Here is a 21,905-nt window from a genome sequence, read left to right on the forward strand (position 1 = left end):
TTAAATAGAATTTTTTTGTTAACCTTTATTATTGGGAAACTCTCTGACTTCATCACTACTGTTTCTCTGACCTGCCACTTCTGTGGAGATACACCTTGTCACTTTGAATATTCTAGGAATAGTTGTCTTGGAAAACTACTTGAGAAGTATCAGGATCGCCCAAAGTTGGGTTTATTATTTGGTAAATTTTAGGAATAATCTGCCTAAATAGATTTGTAATAATGGAATAAAGAAACTAAAAGATAAATAAGAAATAAAAAAGACAATACTAGACAGTGAGCATCTATCTTGTTTAACATTTCACCTAGCTTCCATATCTCTCTTTCACTTTCAAGCTTACCTGAAGTCTTTCTCTGCCTCAGATAAAGATGATTGCTCCCTTTGCCTTTATCTGCTCCTGTCCTCTCCTTGGGGAGAGAGCAGCAGGCAACAGTTATCTCTTACCAGCTTTTTATATACATATAGTATCTTCAGAATTAAATCAAAACAGCCTTCTTCCTTGCAAGTAAGACTGTGCCTTTAGCAACTCGCATTAAAAAATAGATGTAACATTATACCTCTTAAGATGCTTAGCCCAAAATTCATATTCATCAGCTGGTTTTCAAATTATACTCTGTTTTAGGTCTTCTAGCCAAATTTTGTTTGTTTTAGGTTTAAGGTTGTTTGATTTAGGTTGGTTCAGGTTTCAGCATTTGCAAATAAGTTGTTTCTAGTCCATGCTGTTTCTCTTTCGTGACTGAGTATCAGATTCCAGTTAGGATTGTATCTGTCATCTGATTAATAGCAGTAATGAGATCTTTATGGTTTCATGATTTTGGCTTCTTAAAGACTTACGTTTTCAGTCACTGGACTTTATCTGGTGCAGCTCTCTGGTAATGCCTTCTCAAACAGCTCCTGGAAAAGCTTCAGATTAAAAAAGTGCTGATGAAAATATACACATATAGCATCATGCAGTAAAGTTCATTACTTTAGGGATTTAATGAATGGGCAGGTGGCCACTCCTGATGGAGAACGTTTTTCCAATAGCCTTGTCCTTGTTGTATATCATCGTACTACTAACCCTGCTATGTATTGCTTCAAATGATCCGTACCACTGCTGTAATATATCAAAATTTGTCTTCCCGAGCAGACAAGACTTATGTTTTTTAGATCGATTATGTTTAGAAATAAAAACATTGAAAATCAAATTAGTTTTTATAGCTTTTAGCCTATTCTTTGTGGCAATTCAACTGGGCCTTGAGTACTATATTGTTCTGCATTGTAAATATTCTGTGTATGTACCGCTTTCAAATGTATTTACCTGTAGAGAACTCTCTTTATCCTCAGATTGAGAGAGAACTTTGCAGTAATTTGTCAAGTTTGAATAACCAATGAAGAGTCATGCTTAAAATCTTCCAAACTGAGAGCATACTTGCTAACATTTTTAAAAAGATCATTAATGTACAAGTTTGGCAGCAGGATTTACGTGAAACTATCCTGACTCATTAAATAAATATTTTTACTTACTTGATATTCCCAACTGAAACAAAAAGCCCCACAAAATAACTTGAGTGATATTTTTTTTTTAACAAAGTTGCTGTGCCTGTTGACTAAGATAGCATCTAAAATGTGATTCCTCCCCAGTGGGGGGTAGAATTATGTCTCCAGAAGTAGTATTATAAACTGTACTTTTTTAGAATGTAAGAATCTGCCAGCCTCTTGGGACAAAAGCTAAACAGTTTTAACAGTAAACTATTATGAGGAAGGGAAGGATTTCTATATGTGTTCTGTGTGGGCGTGCACACGTGTGTGTTTGTGTCTATATGAATACTTTTAATTCTGTTTAGTGTACAGTGTTATGGTGATTTAAGTTGCTGTCAGATACAGAAAGAAAAATAATTTTTTTAACAAAGTATATAATTGAGGCTACAGGAGATGTCACATGGCTTTATAAGGGAAGATCAGTTCATGTTATTCAGACACTTTTGCAAATCAGTTTTTAATGGCTTTAATTGATATGGGAGAATTCAAAGGATATCGGTAAAAATGACCTCTCTTCTAAATGTTTAACAAATATAGAAGGCATTTAGAGTCTCAGCAGTCATGTGGCAGCCAGTCATTTTTATTAGACTGTGATAATAATGTGTCTTCAAGACAGAATTTATTTCTGTAGTTCCCATTATATCTTTTTGGTACAATTTAGCATGTCATAGTGAAAGGCTGGTAGTATTAAAGTATATGTGCATACATGTATTTTGTAACCAAGTAATGTTACTAGACCCTCTTATACTTTTATTTTAAAATGCCCATTTTTTACTTTTTAAGTAAGAAAGAATTGAAGAGCTGAAGTGCATGAATACATAAGAAGTTTTTCCCTTCTTCATTGTGCTTATTAGAACCAAAAATGGTTTATATATTTTGCCAAACTGCAATTTAAATCATTTATGAGTAGTTCACATTATATTAATAAATACAGTAAATATTACAATTAATATAAGCCTTAGACCAAAATATGATGTGATTGTAACAAAATGCATGCTTGGATTCAGATCCTGCAAATGCATATATACATATATATATATATATGTATGTATGCATATATGTATGTGTAATACATATATATATACACATATATACACACACACACATAATTTTATATCTGTGGTATACGATAATGACAGAAGGTTACTATTTACATGATTGTGGTCACAAGTAAGTCAAGAGTCCACTGGCGAGGACCTTTTCTGGACTGTTGTTTAGTCACCATGTTGTGAAAAATGATAGAGTGAACAGCCTTAATTTATCTGATATTTGGATATGAAGGTCAAGATCGGATTGGCTGGGTTAATGCTCTCACGTGAATATTTGTATTGCCAGCAGAGATGTGTTCTTTTAGTGACAGTTTTGTATGCTAGGAGTAACACAGAGAGGTCCTTTATACCACCTGGCACAGTACAGCAAAGAATGATGATTAAGAATCAGTCAATTAAGTAGCATTTTAACTTCATCATCAACTTGTCTTATTGTGAAATATTCCTATTATTTTCTTCATCATATTAATCTATTTTATCTTAGTGAGATTTATAAGGGGCCCTGACAAGCAGTCAGGAAATAGAGATTGGATTGTTGTCATGTGCTATTGAAATAAGATAATCTTTAAGATCAGTGATTTTTATCTCGTTAAAGGAAGAAAAAAGATGGTTTCTTTGAGAGATGAAATCATTTAGATACATGCAGTTCTTGCCTGATTTAGCTTTGAATTGGTTATTTGAATGAACATAATATGATTGAATTTTGAAAACAGTAGATAATCATCCACTGAATAAAAACTGTTTTATTGTATCTTATGAACTACATGTTTTGACAGTACTTCAACCAGAATTTAACCAGTGTGAATCAAGGCATTCTTCTGTATGCCGAGACATCAGAATATTTCAAATATTCTGAATCTTGACAAGGGCAAGAACTATTCAGGCAGATCTATTGAGAATAAAATTAATAAAAGCAAAAGGTATGGTTAAAACAAATGAACAAAACCCTGAAACCAAGAAAACAAAAAGTTTCCCTTTTTCTATGTATTTTAGAGGTGTGAAAATTGCATCTATGCATCAGAATAATGGGAAAAAAGATATCTGTGCATATGTAACACACACACTCACATACACACATGTTACTTTAAAAACATAGATATGTTTAATTTTACATATAATTAATGCAGTAGTGGAGAAGAGAAAATCTCCCTCATTTTGTACTTATTTGCAACCCTTCAAATTTTTCCTTTTTTTGGTAGAATAGCTAGTTTAAAAAAAAATCTAGCAATTTCTGAATAATATGCTATATGTTCTTAACAATAAATGTACAAAATGAGCCCATTGACCATAATTATTTGGAAAAAAATTGACTTAGTTAGGTTGGCATTTAGTATTTGAATCTAGCATTGCATTTTTTTTTTTTTTTTGACATCATATAAATTAGACATCTTATTTATGCATTAGGAGTTCTTATGAACATACCCATACCTTCATGGAGAAGAAAGGTGGAATAGACTTTGTATGAAGAAACTTCACTCAATTTGCATAAGACAAAAATAGAGTGACTTTTTACAGGCAACATTGTGAAGTTTAATTTTAACTTCCGTGAAAACTGTGCAAAGGCACACTCTTGATTTCATCACCTTCCTTCTCAAAAATGTATATCCTAAGGAAACAAATGTATGGTCTTTATTCCATTTTAGCAGTGGTGTGAAAATGAGTCCAACATAGTGTAATTGTGTATGAAATACTACATTCGGTATATATATGCTTTGCCTAAACACGCACTGCTTTTAACATTCTTTTTTACTAAATATATGTACATAAACTGTGCTGTTCAGCTGTAGCTGTTGCTGTTATCTGCATTTTTGTGCAAAACAGGTTTTATTTTGATTCACGCACATCTGGTTGTGCCTTTTGCAGTGGGTATTTTTGTTCTAAAGATAACTGGCTTATATTTTATTTTTCTTTTACAGAGTTACATACACGGAAGCAGTCAGGCTCAGTTTGTTGCAGAGTCACATATTATTCTTCTACTGAGTATCCTTCAAAATAAGGCTGAATAAAAAAAGACAAGCTGAAGCTTGCTCTGACAGTGAGTATCATTGAAGTTTTGAGCAGGTGTTGCATTCAGGTTTACTTACTATATGATTAAATAAATATTCAATGTCGTTGCTATTTGCTGCCAAGGAAAAGTGGCATGGCTTTTCACTAATATGTATTTTGTTGTGTCCTTTGTTGTGATGATGCATGGTTACTACTCTTTAAGGTTTTCCCTTTCACTGTTATCTTTGTCAGTAGCAGAGCATAACTTTCTTCCCATTTTCACTGTTAGGTTAAAAGTGATAAGCTAGAAATTATTTCTTTTAACTTTCAAGGAGAGTGTATTAGTTTTCTACATTGGAATTTACCAGTTATGTATGAAAGTGATTTGTCTTCCGGGAGTCTGTTAGTCTGTTTTCCTTTTTTTTTTCTCCAGCTACTCTAAACAGATTACTTCTTGTTCCTGTTCCTGTGACAATAAATAACCTAGTTTGTTCTGATACCAAGTCTCTTGGCAGAAAGACTCTTACTGATTCAGAGCAAGTTAAGTTATTTTTTGTGAATAGGTCTTAATAATCTGTAAATATACTCAGATACTTTCTGATGTTGTTAAGCCCCACTTCTAATCAGCTATATTCATTGAATGAAAACTGTAGTCACCGTTAACCACTATTAATACACAATCATTTCATCATAGTTACCTTCCTCTAAGGAAAAGAGAGGAAAAAATAACTTTCCCTAACTGTGAAATAATAACCAAGTCTCAGAATTCAATGATTTACTGCCTTACCCTCTCCTGAAGGCACCACTTAGATCCTACCCTTCCTCTGTCTTCCCAGCTACCTCTGTCTTTCATATTTACTGTCTGGAGAGAACACCATGATGTACACTGATCTGTTATATCTTTTTGCTTCACTCTATTCAGTTACATGACATCAATTTGCTACCTGTTAAATCTCATTTGCTCAGTAGATAGCCACAGCAAATTTAATTTCAAAGTTATGATTGTATTTTTTCAGAGTAAATGCAGTATCCTCGAGTGAATTTTCTGGTTTTTAGATCATACCATGATTAACATTGTGTCAAAATGAGATTGTAGCATTTGGAAGCGCATTTATTTTGTTCGTAACTTCTAAATTTGGGCTCCTTTTCTTGGGAAGGGAGAGTTACAGGTGAATAGCCTGAAAATTGCAAAAACAAAACTCAATGATTATTGATGCGATACTACTTTTTTTTCCAAGTGTACAGAAACAAGTATTTTACTTTAAAAGAAAAGGATCTTGTATAATAAACAGTATGCATCTTAATGTTGTCACCTTAATGCTTTTTAATATAGCCACATTTATTAATGTTTTTTGATTTTCTCAAACTTCCCACAATTTAAACGAATCTGTTTTTTAAAACAAATACTGCTGGCTACTTAAGAATGGGGATTAAAATTAAAGGAAAAAAACCTTTTACTTATGACATATTTTGTATGTCCGATTTAGGCATGAAAGTAGTATCTTTTTGTTGGCAGAAATTGTCTTTAAAGTGGGAAGCTGACTAAATATATTAAAGTAGCTGCCCGAAAGAGTATTTTTCATGAAGACTATTCATTACCGCTTGCAAAAAGAATTCTCCAAGGTTCATTTCATGGCTCAATACCATTGAGCTGAGGTTTTGGATACAATTTCACAAGTGACGTGAGGTCTTGACAGATTTTAAGTTATCCATGAAAGAATTAATACTTTATCCTTTTAAATACCAATAGTAATTATTAGTTGCTTCATTGCTCCTTTGTCATATTTCTATTTGGAAAATGTAGATATAAAATATAGAAATTAGAAAAATGTATGCCAGATTGATAAACAGTAGCATATTCACTTTATCCTCTGAAGTTTAAAAGATATACTACATTTTAAAGAACATCATTACTATGCTGAAGATGTTTCCTTTGGTTACTTCTTTTCACTTAGTTGTTGTAAGAACAAGGCCAAGATTGTCATTTCCTACTAGATGCTGGAATAGTGTGTTGTCTTTCTCTATAAAGTGAATTCTTAATACCTTTTATGTGAAAAGAAAATATAAATTTCCATTCCATGCACAGCTGCTCAAGTATCTCTTGCTATATTCTTGTTAGTTTAGATAGTGATTCTATCCAGGCTGCTAGATGATTTCCATATAATGATCTGCTGCTTTTCCCAAGGCTATAGCTACATAAGGAGGGGGACATTGGCAGGAAGCACTTTTTATGAAGATATCAGATATTCTGTTTCAATTATATCGAAAGGACAAATTAAAATCATCATTAAAATGTTACCATCTACATGATGTTACTGTGTGCATCCTAGGTGTATACCCAATATTTTTACAAAATTTTGAAAAAGTAGTTTTTGTCTTAAATTGTTATTATCTCTTAGAAGTAACACAATGGAAATAAGCCATTGTGATAATGCAGCACATGTAATGCTACATCAGTAAAACAATTCTAAAAAAAAGTACTGTCACTGTTTGTCAAGATTATTTTTGTAAGCAATTTTATTGCTATGACATGTTTTCTGAGAGCCAAACTACTGATACTACATTTAGCAGATCAGACCAGAACTGTGTTAGATTTTAAGTGCTTTATTTCTGAACCCATTAAAAATTCATGCTCTGCCCCTCAGAAGAAGAATGCAGACATCAGTTCATTTCCAAAATCCCAGACAATTTTAACAGACTCTTTAAGAAGATTTTATTATGTAAGAGGTTGACTACTTATGCTATTCTTTTTGTGTTATGGACTGAGGATTTCTAGATGTTTCATATGTTTCACTTGCCCATGTGAGTTCTAGACTGCATTATTTGAGGAGAAACAGTTGTGTGGTGTTTTCCTATGCCTAGGCTAAGAATTTGTAAATATGGCTTCATCATTAATTTTTCCCACAGAAATTCTTTTGATCTTTTTAAAATAACTTGAACACTCTATATCCCAGCTTATCATTCTATGCATTTGTGATAATTGTGCTTTCTCCCATCATTCATCAGTCTCATCTAGTTAAACTCTGCAGAGCAGATACTGCAAGTTAAAACTTGTATTTGCCATTGTGATTTAGTGAAATTCACTCATTGAACAGAAACGGAGTTGAATCTCTGTTGTCCACAGATGATTTATTCAACTTGAAGATAGCTGCCTAGTGCATAGGGGGAACCCCTGAGCTGGCTGCGGGCAGAGGTGACTCCAGTCAAACCCCAGTAGAACATGGCATAGGTGTGGTTATACTTGTTCTAGGACCTGTTCAGACCTGAACAGTTTAGTTCCACCCTGGCAACCCAGAGGTCTGATATATCCAGATTGCAATATATCCAAATCTATGGAGTTGTCTTGACATCCCAATACAGTTTTTCTCATTACTAAGAGTACAGTGCAAAGTATCCAGTTGCCCAGCTTCAGGCTAAGCCAGGGATGCTGAACTTTCCCAGACACACACTGAGGCCTGCTCTGCCAGTCAGATGGCACTCAGAAGTACGCTGGTCTCTCGAGTATTGAGCAAATACATAGAGCTGACAGCCAAAACTGTGCTAGTTAAGCCCTTGTGGGTGGGTGTCTGGCATCAGAGTGAAGGAACATGCACAGATGTGATGGTGCTTTTTGTGTTGCACACTTCTCTTACTGTGACGTATTTAGTTATTACTACACAGAAACTTTGGTAGCTTTGTATTATGCTGACAGTAAAACTGTTACTCAATTTTTTCTATTATTTTTCTGCTCCTCTTTTCTCTTGCCATGGAGAGCTGACCTCAGTAACTGATCATGGAATCATATAAATGTTGTTTAAAAGGGACCTTTGAAGATCACTTAGTCCTACCTTCTTCTTAAAGCAGGATTATCACTATCACTGAATCAAGTCTTCTATGGCTTTGGCTAGCCAAGTATTGAAAACTCCCAAGGATGGAGCTTGCATAACCTCTCTGGACAATAAAATAAGTGAAGAAGCTATTCCTAGCATCCCAGCTGCAAGTCATGGCAGTAGTCTTGCTGCTGTGTGCAATAGTCTTGTCTGTCACAAGGCTTTGATTTCCATTTTATTTTATTTTATTTTACTGTCAACCTATTAGAATTAGAGGAGTCTGGTTATGTTTTCATACGCAGATAAAAACTTTGTCCAGATTGGCTATCTCACAATTAGTTGGTTTGGCAAGAGGTAGTTTCAGAACATTCTGCAACAAGGTTTTGCGCTACTATCCTCCTCATTCTTTCATTTCAAGGTGTTGAATTTCTCTAAAACATGGATCTGATTCTCCTTTCCAGACTGTTAGAGTGCTGATTTTAACCAATGGTGTTACAATGCTGTAAGGCTGAGATGAATGTAGCAGAAAGGGGATGTTATGGGGTAGATGCAATGTATTTCAGCTTTTTTATTGTCTAGGAGAAAACAAAAGGCAAATCTTACTTTTATTCATGCTACTTTACAGACCATTGCTAGCCATAGATTGGCAGGTGTAATTTTTTTCTTTTTTGGGGGGGGGAGGAGGAGGGCGGGAATAAAGAATAGTTCAGTAAATTATAACTAAATATTTTTACTTGCAGAAGAAAATTAATACTGAATAGACTTTAGATATAAATTTAATGTGAAGTTGCATTTAATCTTGCATAATGATACAGTAGTATTTTAAACATCTGTTTTCAGTTTTCTTTGAAATTGACAAACTTTTTTTCCTTCCCAGGAGCAACAAAAACTTGTTATGGTGTGCAAATGAGAATGAAGCTTTATGTAATATATACAGGTATTTATCCCTATATCAGATGGATGATCACTGCTTCAAGGAGCTGTGTGTAATTTACACACATAGTAATTTCTGGGTTTATGTAGAATTATATCAGTATGGTGAGACTTTCCTGAGAAGTAAAAAAATGATCAATAAGTCATCACAGAAACTGAAATATACCTATAGTAGAATAAATATGGCACACTGCAGAAAAATTATTTAAAATAAGTGCATAAAATAAGTTTATTTATACAGTCTTTTTTGGTAAATAGATAGGAAAGCAGTAACTTACTTGGAAAAAAAGCAGTAACGTACTTGGAACTAACTTAGTTGGAACTACTGCATGCTAGACATTGCACAGCCTATCACACAGAATCACAGGATGGTTGAGGTTGGAAGAGACCTCTGGAGATCATCTAGTCCAGCCCCCTGCTCAAGCTCTGTAATGCAAGGTGTTTGCTTCTAAAGGGTTTGAAGATTTCTGAGGACCTCAGGACTGGCTAATTTACACAAACAGATGACTTTAAGTAATCTTGTTACGACACTGTGTTTGTTGAGTAGATACCTAATTCAACCACACAAAAAGAAGGAGAGGATATATCTGAACATATTATGATTTAACAGTAAAGTTTATCATCTTCTCATGTTAATTTCAGAGTTTATATCTATGCACACAAGTGCAGATGCACTGGATCAAATCAGAGATGTATCTTGACCAGTGTCCAGTCTCCAACAGTGACAGTTAAGCAGATAGTTAGGGAAGGACTATAAGAAAAAAAAAAATCCAACCATAATCAGTGATCTAGGGATTTCTGAGCCAGATGTTACATACAGAACATTATAGCTCTTAGCCACTGATGAATACATTCTCATTTCTTTTTAATCCTTTTTTGAACTAATTATGGTACTCAAAACATTCCATAGCAATGAATTTTCACAGTTTTAACTTCATATGGTATGCAAAGTTATTCCTTTAGGTTGTTTTTCTAGCCTGTAATTTGCTTGCAGGAACTTTATTGGACGATTTTAGTTCTTGAGTTATAGGAAATAGTGCTTAATCTATTTTTGCCCTTTTCCTTCCAATTTTGACTTTATAGAATTCAGCATATAGATTTCTCTTACTTTTCTCCTTTCCAAGCTGAAATATCCAACTCTTTCCTCATGCTGCTCCAGGCAGCTTTTGTCTGTTCTTGCTACCCTTTCCTGGCAGAAATGGAGTCATAGTTAATAAGAGTCAGTGGAAATGATCAGAGATTAAAAAAACACAAACAAAAAGACATGCAGGATAGTTTGACACTCTTGGAGAGCTGAGGTAAAATCAGCTAAAGAAAAGAGTATTGAAATATTGGTGTAAGAGTTAGGGAGGCATAGGGTTATTAAGACACAGAAGCAGTGGGGATAAAATTGTAGGATTAAGAGCTGCTTTTTCTAAGGGGGACAATATGAAATAAGCTGCACAGTCAGTGTTATTGTTGTAATTAAATATAACTAAATATAGATAGACTATGCTAACTGTTATAAGCCAAATAACCATTGGAATATACAGCATCGAGCTGTAATTATGACTTTGTATGTGAAGATGTAAGGAAAAATGTAAGGAATAGTAAGGTCAGAGAAGCTGAGTGGAAGTTGATTCTTGATTTCTTTCCTTTGTCCCTTTGACAGATCACTAACCAGTAGGTCTAGTGAATGTGTCTATTTTCATCAAGTTTGTGTCATCCTCTTGCGAATGAAATTGAATAGAATGGTATTTGTCCTTTTTTTTTTCCTTTAGCAATAATAATAAATACTTATACCGCATACTAAGTTTAAAAGTTTCAGTAAGTATTTTCATTATTGAAAGGGTTTCAGTTACTAAGCAAATTATTTGCTTGCACAGCAGGTGATAAATTTAAAGGAATTATTACAAGAATTAGCAGTTACTATTAACCTGACAGTCTTTCTCATTATTACTATTAAACTTACTGAAGTTTGATGCTGATAAAGTATATGCACCTAAGTAAAAATGGAAATCTCTCTTTAGTTTGTTAATTTGAGTTCCCAAAGCAGAATTAATGCGACAGGTGTGTAGGTGGGTATGAGACATTGATTGAAAAGGAAAAAGAAATCTGATCAGTTACGAAGAATAATACAAATCTTTTGTATAGGATTAAAATTACACCCATTATGTAAGACATCTCCTATCCTACAGAATGAATTTAAATTAAGTGTATTAAGTGCCTCTTCGGTATAAGAAACCTTAACTACAAAACAAATTAAAATAGAAGATGTCATCCTGTGTAGGGGTAGTGCAAATATAATCACTGAGGGCAAGAACTTCAAATTTTGAGTCACACTGAATAAAACTGTCCTCATTTAGTTCTGTGTAGTAGGAGACTATCAGATATGCATACTGGAATCAAATTATGCCCCTCAGAGATTATGTAAAAGTGAAAGAAGATGACAACTGAAACAGTGAAATTATCATCAGTGAGCTTTTTATATGTTTGATCTGAAGGACAAGAAAGAAGAACACAGTGGAAAAAGATAGAAGGAAAGGCTCACAATTTTTAGATGTGCTTCCTAATTAATTATGGAAATCTGTGTCCAAAGTGGCAAAACAGAAATTAATGCATATTTTTACTCTCTATTTACATTACCCACCACTATGATATATTAAATATCTCATAGGTTCTTCTGGCTCTTTTGAAGGCTCGCAGGTTCCTCTTAAGGTATAATGAAGCGTAAGGAGATCCTAGTTAGAAAAATTAAGTTTTATATTTGATTTTTTGTTCCATCACTTCTTTGTCTTACTGCTTTGATCTCAAAATAATTCATAATGTGACCTTTTAGGAAAAATTCTAAAGCCTCTTAGGTGTTAGTGAAATACAGAGAAACTTTAAATTTTCAGCTGGGCATTGATCATTGCAACATACAATATACTTACAGCATACAATATAATTTTATTTCCTAGCTGGTAGAAGGGTACTATATTTGGTGAGTTGCCTTCAAATATAGTGTGTGAACTCTGTATGAATGTATTAACTCTGTAGTTCAGCGATTTTCTACCATTTTCATTTTCTAGCTCTTTACAGTTTTCCACTGGAAGTACAAACCACAGAGGCAAATTTATTTGCCAGCTGCTATGGTGATTACTATGTTTTTCTAATTTGCCTTTTGAAAATATCTGACCACTTGTAGCAGACCAAGATGCTTTCAGTGACCACGGGCTCAAGACAATAGCATGATCTTTGTCAAGTACAGTATATTTTTAAGAGTTTCTTTAGGCCACTATTTTTCATTTTTAATGATTATTTTAATTTTTAAGAGACCTATTTGCTTCAATGGCTAAAAGATGCAGAAACTTTAGCCAAAAAACTTTTTTTGGCCTTTTAGATCCACAGGTGGCTCTTACTAAATTAAATGGTTCTGGAGTATATTCAACTGAGGAAAAAAATATGTAGATTAAGGTATTCCACAGATCTTCTACAGTGAAGGAAGGTGCAATACAAGCCTAGAGTCATATTGATAATGACTTCAAGAATATCACACATTGTTTTTGTATATTTTAAAAGATCTATAGGTGTGTAGAGAGAGCAAAAGAGATGTTATATGTGTGTGAAAGAATCAGTTGTGTACTAACAAAGAGATGAGACAGCCTACTAAAAAGTAAAATGTTTGAAATAAATAAGTCCTGGAAAATAAAATAAAGTGGGTGTTTGGAACAGAATAAAGTAGTCTTAGAAGAGTGGGAGAAAATGAAATTGCATCATAAATACTGACAAATTCAAATACAGTTTGTTTTAGGGAGTGTGTCTGTATTTGAAAGTTAAGAAATGAAGCTATTAAGAAAATTCTTTCAATTATTTTCATCTCTGGTAATATTTAACAGTAAGTAAATTAAAGGACTGTTATACAACTGTCTCTTTTGAAGATGTGTATATTTCTATGATTTGTATGTCTCTAGGAGAGAAAATCTGTAGAGAGAGATTATAAAATGTAAGTGAGGTTAAAAAAAACTTTTTATGGGGAAAACTTCACTATAAGAATTTGAACCCTGAAATTCCATCAAATATAATTTACAAAACCAAAAAAGACATAAAGATTGAATGTAAAAATCATCTCACCAAAGTTGGTTTTAAAGATGATCCTAAAAAACTACATCAGTATGAATAATTAGGAAGTAGGTGAGGCTCAAAAACACCAAACAGAGGCATAAATATTTGATAGAGATCTTGTACAAACTTACTCAGGTATCTTTACACTACCTTGTTGAAGTCAAATTAAAATGCATTCCAGAATCTTTCTGTTGATCCTAAAACTTTTACGTAGCCTTTCCATTCTAAAATGACTAAGAACATCACAAGAGAGCAGACTCATCAGATTATCTCTGGATTAGAGAGGTAATCTCTGTGAGGATCTCCTAGAAGGAAGCTGAAATTAATCAGATAACAAAGAAACTCTCTTTTTCACTTTAGGAGAATTTGTATTAGCATAAAATTGATTCTCTGCTCTGTTAAAATGAGGAAGAACATCAGTAAAGGAGAATGCTTTGATTTAACTGGCACTTAAGTGGTTGAAATGCATGATTCCAGCTTCTTCGCAATTATCAATTGCATATTTCAAAGGCAGAGGGGAAACTATAATGTTGCCATATTTCCCTAAGAAGGCGCTGATCATTCTGTATCTATTTCTCTGAGTAACATGAGCCTGTTCATTTAGGATGTGTTGGAGTTGCAGTGCATGTGCCAACCATTTGTGCAGTTCAGGCACATTAGATCTGATGCAGGGTACACTGACTTTTCTCTACAGGCACTGTGGACATAAACAGGGTTTCCATAGGCACAAAAGCCTAGTTGAAGCTACTGTTGCCATTCCTGCTAAATCTTCTAGGTGAAAATACTCAGATTCTATCCAGACAAAGTTTTCTGGGCAGAACTAAGATAGGTCAGTTCATAGTCAAATATTTGTAATCCCAAGCTCAGACACATATTACGTTTTGTTGCAGTTGGGAAGAGTAGAAAGCTCTCTAAATGGCTGCCTTGGCTGTATATAAAGGGAGTTCTAATAGTTTTTTAGGAGAAATGTATGTATATAAATGTTATGTATAACATATAACTATATATATATATATATAATATTTTCAGTAATGCAGAAGTTACAAGGAATGTAGTATTAGTGTGCTACTTCTGGATACCCATGGAGATGGAACTGGCTCAGTTGTGGAGCTTTGAATGGTTACAGCCATCTGGCTATTCATACGGGCCACAATATAGAGGATAAAATATAGAGGAATTAAAAAAATAAAGATCTAAGACTCTTCTGAGTGATAGATACCCCACAGAGAGTACTAAACTCACTCTGAACTTCTTCCCTTTCAATTCAGTTCCTGGAATTTCTATCACACTTGACTGACTGGTAGAGGAGTCAGCAGAGGCAAAGTATAGCATTCCTTGAAAATGATGTCTGTTCCCCCAGCCATCTTTACCCTTATATGTTGCAAGAGCTAGAAGGTCAGGGGTACTTTTGAGCTGAGAAGGGATGAAAAGTATCTGAGTTTGCTTGGGAAGTGTGAGGGAACATTTCTGAGATGAGATCTTTAGTACGTGTCACAACAATTCTGAACTTAAGGTTGTTAGGTAGAAGAGGTTTTGGAGCTGAGCCTTAAAAGAATGAAAGTAGAAAGATGAGTAAAAACTGTTGAGGTGTAGTTCCTGAGCTGATGGGTTTCTGCTTCTGGTGGACAATAGGAGCAGAGCGTAGAGTATAGCATGGACAGGCTGTGTTGCTTTAAACTGTGGTCTTTGTATAGCAAAAACTAAATCTTCTTGAATGTTTGTGCTGCACCCACCACATCCTACTTGAAATCTGTGTATTAGTGCCATGCTAACAAGAAATCAGAGAAAATGGCCACAGCATTTGGAGATTTTGACTATCCAAAGGGCACACAAGTTCAGGTGGTTTTTTTAACAAAGTATCTCAATGACATTATTGATGGTTCGTAATTTCTTTGTAATTTGTTAAAGTAGTTTATCAGTTCTCTAATGAAAACTAAAAAGAATGATTAACTAGTTTATTGTAAGCCACTGACCAGGTCTGTATATTATTTGTAATTTATATCCTCAGGATACCTCTACTCAGATACTGCATCAGGATTTCAGGGAGATTCAGCTTTTCAGTTTTCCACTTGAGCTGGCTGAAGCACAAGGCGATCAAGTGTTCTGCAGTCATACAATGAATCAACAATTTTTCCAGGATTCTCCTGCCTTGTATTCAATGACCAGAAGTGCTTAGGCATTTATAATTGTTAAAAAGGTATGAGAAGAAGAGAGCTGGACAAGGTTTTCCTGTTCTGAATTTTATTTGTTAATATTTCCCTTTCCCTCCCCTCCCCTCCCCCAAATACAAAGAGGTAAGTGTAGTAAGCTCAGTATGTAGAATGAAGTTCAAAATAAGTAAAATGGATTATCAGAGCCAAATAGCAGTGGTGATAAATCTTAACTGTGTTGGAAGAGGGTAAAAGCAGTGGTTCCCATATCCCAAATAAAAGTTAAGTTGCAAGTACCATGCAAATAGGGTGTTTAGTGCAAAAGTGAGATAGCAGTGCCTAAAAGACGTGTAGGATTGTAAAGACAATATTTTTTATTTAATAATAGAGAATGAAATATTCTCCCTTCTAAAAGAGGCTTAGATAACAGCTTGGTTAAAGTGGTATTCTAAAAACATCACTGAGCATATTTATACCCAGTTCTGTAGTTCTAGTTCAGAGATACATGCAGAATATGCCAAGTCTCATGCAATAATTCCTAAACTTCTTGAAATAGTTATTTGGTGCATCTAAAAGCAGAAGGTTTTGAGGTGAAAAAAGGTAGCAGGTTGTTATTGTAAGCATCAGTACAACTAGAATTAAATCAACTAAAAATATTGAAGTACGTCTGGATTACTTGTGTACAATTTATGTTTAAATTAAGTTCATCCTAAAATTGAAATAAATCACTTCCAAACTCTTCTTCATGTTTTCAGCTTATGAATTAAGACACATCCTTATTATGTGATATACACAGACTGGTACCTTAAAGATGTCTCCTTTCGTCAGCCCTCAAGGCTTGTTGAATCATCATGGTCCATCATTAGACCATAGTTATGATCTAATTCAGAATTGATTGCACATTGAATACCGTAAGCTGAATATTAGAATCATTGCTCATTGTCTCATGAACTGTAGCAACAATGCTTTGAAAGAGACCAGGAGGGTGGGTTCGGTTCAGAACCACACTTTTTGTCGTGATTAGTTTCTTCATCCTGTCATAAGAAATCAGATTCTGCAGCTGGGGGGAGTGTGGCTTTGTCCTGTATTCAAGAACTGTACATAGCTGAAGAATATTTGCTAAATATCATCACTAGAATTCATGTTGTGCTCAGAATTTTCAAATATAGCAATATGATTGTTAGTTTTTTTTTATGTAATGTGATCAGCATTTCTGAAATTACAGCATGTATTTTAGACATTTAATAAGAGAAAGTTAAGACGTATTTCTCTCGAGGTTAGAGTATACCTCAGAGGGGCCAGCAAAGGATTTCTTATGTTATAATCATTATCCCCCTAGCTAAAACAAATTAAAAAAAAAATTTTTTTGCTTGTTCGATCATACTGTTTTTATACTAGTCCTTCACAAAAAATATATAAGCTTTTGTTTGTTCAATGTATGATTAAAAGTTAACCAGAAGTATTTAAAGTTTGAGTTATAACCTGTCCACATTTTAGTTAACAATAAATTGAGCACAAACCTAGGTAGATGAGAATTTTGTTCATTTGCTTTTCTTTCTCGTGTTTTATTAAGTGATCTGCGACTAAAAGGTAAAATTTCTTGATGTGAATAATGCTAATGCAAGATTTTATACTCTTGACAGTAATCCAGTAGAATATGAATGAGACCACAAAACTTTTTTTTGCAAAGGTAACCAAGTGTCAATCAACTTATTTTCTCACCTCCTCTTATTCCCTGTTCACTACTAATTAGTACTAAATTTCTGAAGGAAAGTTATAAATGATATATCACATTAGCAAACTAACGACCTATCAGATTTTGTTTTTCCCTTTTGGGCATTCTAGCTGAAGTTAATAGCAGTACAATTTTCTGTTAAAGTATGCTAATAAAAAGTATCCAGAATTTACTAGCAGTCCTTTTTCATTTTGTAACGTCTCTATCGCTCTGTAGTTTATTGATCCTATCCTATTTTTTTATACTGCCAATCAGGCATCTTGTTTTTGCAGGGCTAAATTGTTGATCTTTTCATCTTACAAATTTTAATGATGCACCTGTTTTTTATCCTTCTTTAAAACTTCCTCCTCCTGTATCAAAGCGTGCAGAACCTTTTCAAAAGCACTAACTAAATAATATGTTCTCAATTTCTATGAAAGGCATCTGCTGGCTGGGAAATGGGGCAGCAGAAGTTTAATATGTACAAATAAAATCATTCCAAATTAAAAATTAAAAGAAATTGTACTGGGTTTACACACAGACACACAAATTGCTAGACAGGGATACACTTGTCAGGAAATATGAATATCTGAATTTGAAATATTTGCTAGCCATAGCTTAACTGAGTGCCATATTTCCCTCATCTTTTCAGAATAGCACAGTAAGGGAGATAATAGGAAACTAGAAAATAAATCTTTTGATGCCATCTCTTTTTCTTTCTTTTTTTTTTCTTTTGCAGATATGCAAATGTCCAAATAACCGGTTGTCAAAATTTTAAATTCTGTACTGCTAGAGGAAAATGATGTAAAAGATTATTTTCAAATTTTCATGGGTAGGACTGTTGCTATCTTTTGTGGAATATTACAGTAAAGAAACAACATACAAAGTTAGAAATAGGAGCCAGAAAAGGACTTCAGTTAAATATTCTGTAGTAAACAGCTCATGATTGTGTTGAAATCACAACTCAATAACATTGAATTTTTGCTTCAACGTTGTAGAGTTCAAGTAAATGCTCAGTGTTACAGTGTGAAGCTATGAAGCAGTGTCACTGAAGCTAAAAATAAACCAACTGAAGCTGAAAGCTCAACAGTGATGACTAGAATTAGAAAGCAACAGTTGAAGCAAAAGTAGTGAAGCTGTAACAGCAATGATTTGAGACTCCAAAAGAGAGAAAGAAAAAAAGTCAGCCCAGTTCATCTGGTTACAGATCTGCTCTAAAATTCTCCATTGCAGAGGAGATGGTTCCTTTGGTGAAACTGATCTTCCTGATGATAAGAAAAACTGGATTAGAAATACAGTAAGATAAGAAAATAGGAACTCTGTTAGAATGATTGACTGTCAAATGGCTTTTTAGTGTTTTTTTTCTTTCTCAGAAGCAAGCAGGTAAGGGATATGGCAAAGGACTAATTTAAGTGCAGAATTGCATGAGATAACCAAGCAAATAAACTACACTTATAAAGCAGTCTAAATCCTTTGTAGAGACTGGCACTTCCCTGAAAGGTTCTGGTAAGTTGCCCTCAAATCTTGTCTTTTTTTTTCTCCCTGACTCAAGCTAAGGACAAAAGTACTGCTGTAAACCTAAATGAGGAATCTGGTAAAATAAAATTATTATTAGACAATGCTGTATTAGGCAGTTTCTTAACAGGATAAAAATAATATCTGTGGAATCTGATTTGAGGGTTCTTTTCAGCCCTTCCTGTTCCAGCTTTCCCCCTGCATTCATTTTTATGCTTTTTTAACTTTTGAAAGTAGAGGAATAAATGATTCTCTTCTTGACGTTATCTCCATTTCTTCTTCCTACTTAGAAACTTATAAGTAACACGGGAGATTTCCAGTCTCATGGTCAGTGCATGCGTTCATGAATGTGACTTTTAACAAGCAAAATTTTTAGAAAATAATTTTTGCCTTTTCAATTAACATTGTCTCATGGATTCCACTTTTTTTCTACGTAATTCAAAAAGTATATTGGCCTGATTAATAATATTTGTACTCTGATTAATGAGAATATTTTCAATTCCAATAATATGCTTCTGGAATGTTTTTGTTACGTTTTTCATATTGCATGCTTGGGTTTAATAGGAGCTTTTTATTAAGAGTATATATTTTGCAGAACTTCCTAAAGAAATTAAGATCTAGTATATGAACTCTGCATTTAAAGTTATTAGCTAGTTTCCAAAGTGACAATCTTTGCTTAGTTCTGATGCCTTTTAAATCAGCATTTAAGTCAATGCTACACAATTGCATTAGCTGCAGGATTAAGTCTGATTTGAAGAAAACAACTTTAAGGATCAAGTTTTTTCCCTGTGACTTTAATGCGAACATGATCGAGCCCAAAGAGGATGCAAGGGGAAACAAGTCTACAGTTAGATTGTTTTATTCTTAATATCGATTTGGTAAGGTTTGTCATAAGTGTGTGATGAGTAAACTGTGTATATAGAAAATATAAGTCTTAAAGACCATTTTAAAATATTTTCCTGAAACAAAATCTTTATTATTTGAAGCTCCAAATGACTTGTACTTTTCACTGCTAGTTTTATTATGGTCTTCCTTTTATTCTTCATCTTCAGTCTTGCCAGTTAACATAACGAACAAGTAAAAGACAAGGTCAAAACGGCAAGGATTTGAAGGTAAGAGGAAATAAATCATAAATGGCAGCTACCTATTTCATTCCCACTGTAGTGATTATGGACCATTACATCACATACACTCACAGGTTTTGGTTGTTTCCACTGCCTAAAGAAACAAGACCAGAACAGTATAATCTTTGTATTTCCTTCCCTTTTTTCCTAATTCAGTCAGACTTGGACATGAATTGAACCTAATTTTTACTATTTGTATTTAGAATCAGTAATGCCTATTAGATAACACAGTACAGTGGTGTGGTTCCAATAGGATTCCCTTTGAAACTTTACCCTCAGTGAGAACTCAAACTGAAATCCAGAGAACTTTTCAGTACTTAATATGTTCAACTTTTAATCCTTTTAGTACATTTTTTTTATCTACATAATGGGATTATAGGTTGGTGATGTATTTTCTTCACAGATATTTAATTCTACTTTGTTGATTGTTCCTGAAATAGCTGATCATGAAGTATGCACATATGAAATTCATGGATCTTAGAGAGAGAGAGAGAGCATTTTACTCCATCACAGTGCTTCCCTGTAGTAGTATAATGAGATCATAATAACCATAACAAAGTTTGTGTCCTATGATTTTTCTGCAGTTCTCTCTACTGCTTACAGAAGATATACTGTGGCTGGAGCATTCACATCCCGCTTATTTTTCTTTTCAGTTGTATCTGGAGTGACTAAAATATTTAGGTATAAAATTATGGATGTGTTAATACCTGTTGATGGTGACCTCCTGGGATTCAGAATGGAGGCATCCTGGTGCACAAGTCCCATGAAGTAACTAGTTCCCTAAATTTAGTCAGCAGCGTGGCCTCTTGAAACTATTAAATTAGGAAGAGTTACACAATTACATTTTCTTTCAGAACTGCTATTAAAAGAGGAGAAAGTGATGCTGATGTTTATCTTAAAACACTCATAATTTGCCATGTTACTAGGTACACATAGAATCTTTTCTATGCTTTTGAAAAGGTCTGTAAATGGCTCTGAAAATGAGAATCCAAAGACCTTCTGCCCCCAAATCACTGGGCTTCTGTGACAGTCGCTCTTTCTTGCTCTTCTCTGCTCCAAGGAATTATGCATTCCTCTTTAGTAGGCCAACATCAACAGAAAAGTGGAGAGTGCCTCAATTTCAGAATGAAATAGATCTCAGGTTCTCTACCTACTATGTATATAGCTTATGAACAAGGGTACTGCGCAAAACTTGAATATAACCACTTACTTACTTATTTCTAAGAGTAAGCCTGTACTTTATACCTTGTGCAGGTATGAGAAAGCAGTTTGGGCTACTAATCTATTTCTAAAAAGCATCTAATTTAGGACTATAGGTATATATATCCAAGATACAGTATTTAAACATATGTTTTTTGGTATTTCCTGTTGGCTGAGATGAGCATTTGCCTCCTTTCACTCTTAGTGTTTGATTTTGTTAGTCCTATTATTTGTGATTTGCGTTTTTTCAATGTGTGTGTTTGAAATTTAGAAATACCAAACCCAATTCAGGCTGCTAGTCTCAGATCAAGTGTGATGTTAGCATTGCCATTTCTAAATCTTTTTGCTTATGCTCAGTTAATTGAAATTATATAACTGAAATTTATTATTAAAATTTTGGTCTAACATGGAAAATACTAATACAGTCATTGATAGGAATAGTGCAAGACACATTTCTTGATGATTTTGAGTCCTGTATAGTGTTACAGGATACAGATGTTGTTCATAGATGCAGTACATTTGACATATCTTTTTGTAGGTCAATAGAAGTGGCTTCTCATTCTTTAAGGTTTTGGTTAGTCTGTCATCCTCCTACATAGCCCTGGGTAACACTTTTAAAAATTCTTCCTTGTTCAAGATTCAGTTATCTTTGAATATTGAGGTGTTTCTCTGAACACCTGCAAGTATGTTGCATTATGTTGTCTGATTATGTTTCTTGAAACGTGCACCAAGAGATAAATAAGATGCAGACACAGTTAAAAATACTCTGTCTCCTGAGGAATAACAATATCTGCAGATGAAATTATAGAGCAGTGAGGCAT

At 34.0% G+C, this 21,905-nt stretch overlaps 1 protein-coding gene across 2 annotated transcripts in view; it reads left to right on the plus strand.

Annotated features, from left to right (window-relative positions):
• TUSC3 (tumor suppressor candidate 3) overlaps positions 1–21,905 on the plus strand; it is a 134,078-nt gene that overhangs the window by 104,048 nt on the left and 8,125 nt on the right. Inside the window, exons 7-8 of one of the 2 annotated variants that reach the window (XM_062574646.1) lie at positions 4,487–4,605; positions 9,243–9,284. In XM_062574646.1, coding sequence (XP_062430630.1) covers positions 4,487–4,576 — 90 coding nt within the window. In that variant the 3' untranslated portion in view covers positions 4,577–4,605; positions 9,243–9,284. Of the gene's footprint in view, positions 1–4,486; positions 4,606–9,242; positions 9,285–21,905 lie in introns of those variants that run through there. The other variant, XM_062574645.1, reaches the window with a different exon arrangement.

Source organism: Rhea pennata, chromosome 4 (genome assembly GCF_028389875.1).
Source record: "Rhea pennata isolate bPtePen1 chromosome 4, bPtePen1.pri, whole genome shotgun sequence".
Taxonomy (NCBI): Eukaryota; Metazoa; Chordata; class Aves; order Rheiformes; family Rheidae; genus Rhea; species Rhea pennata.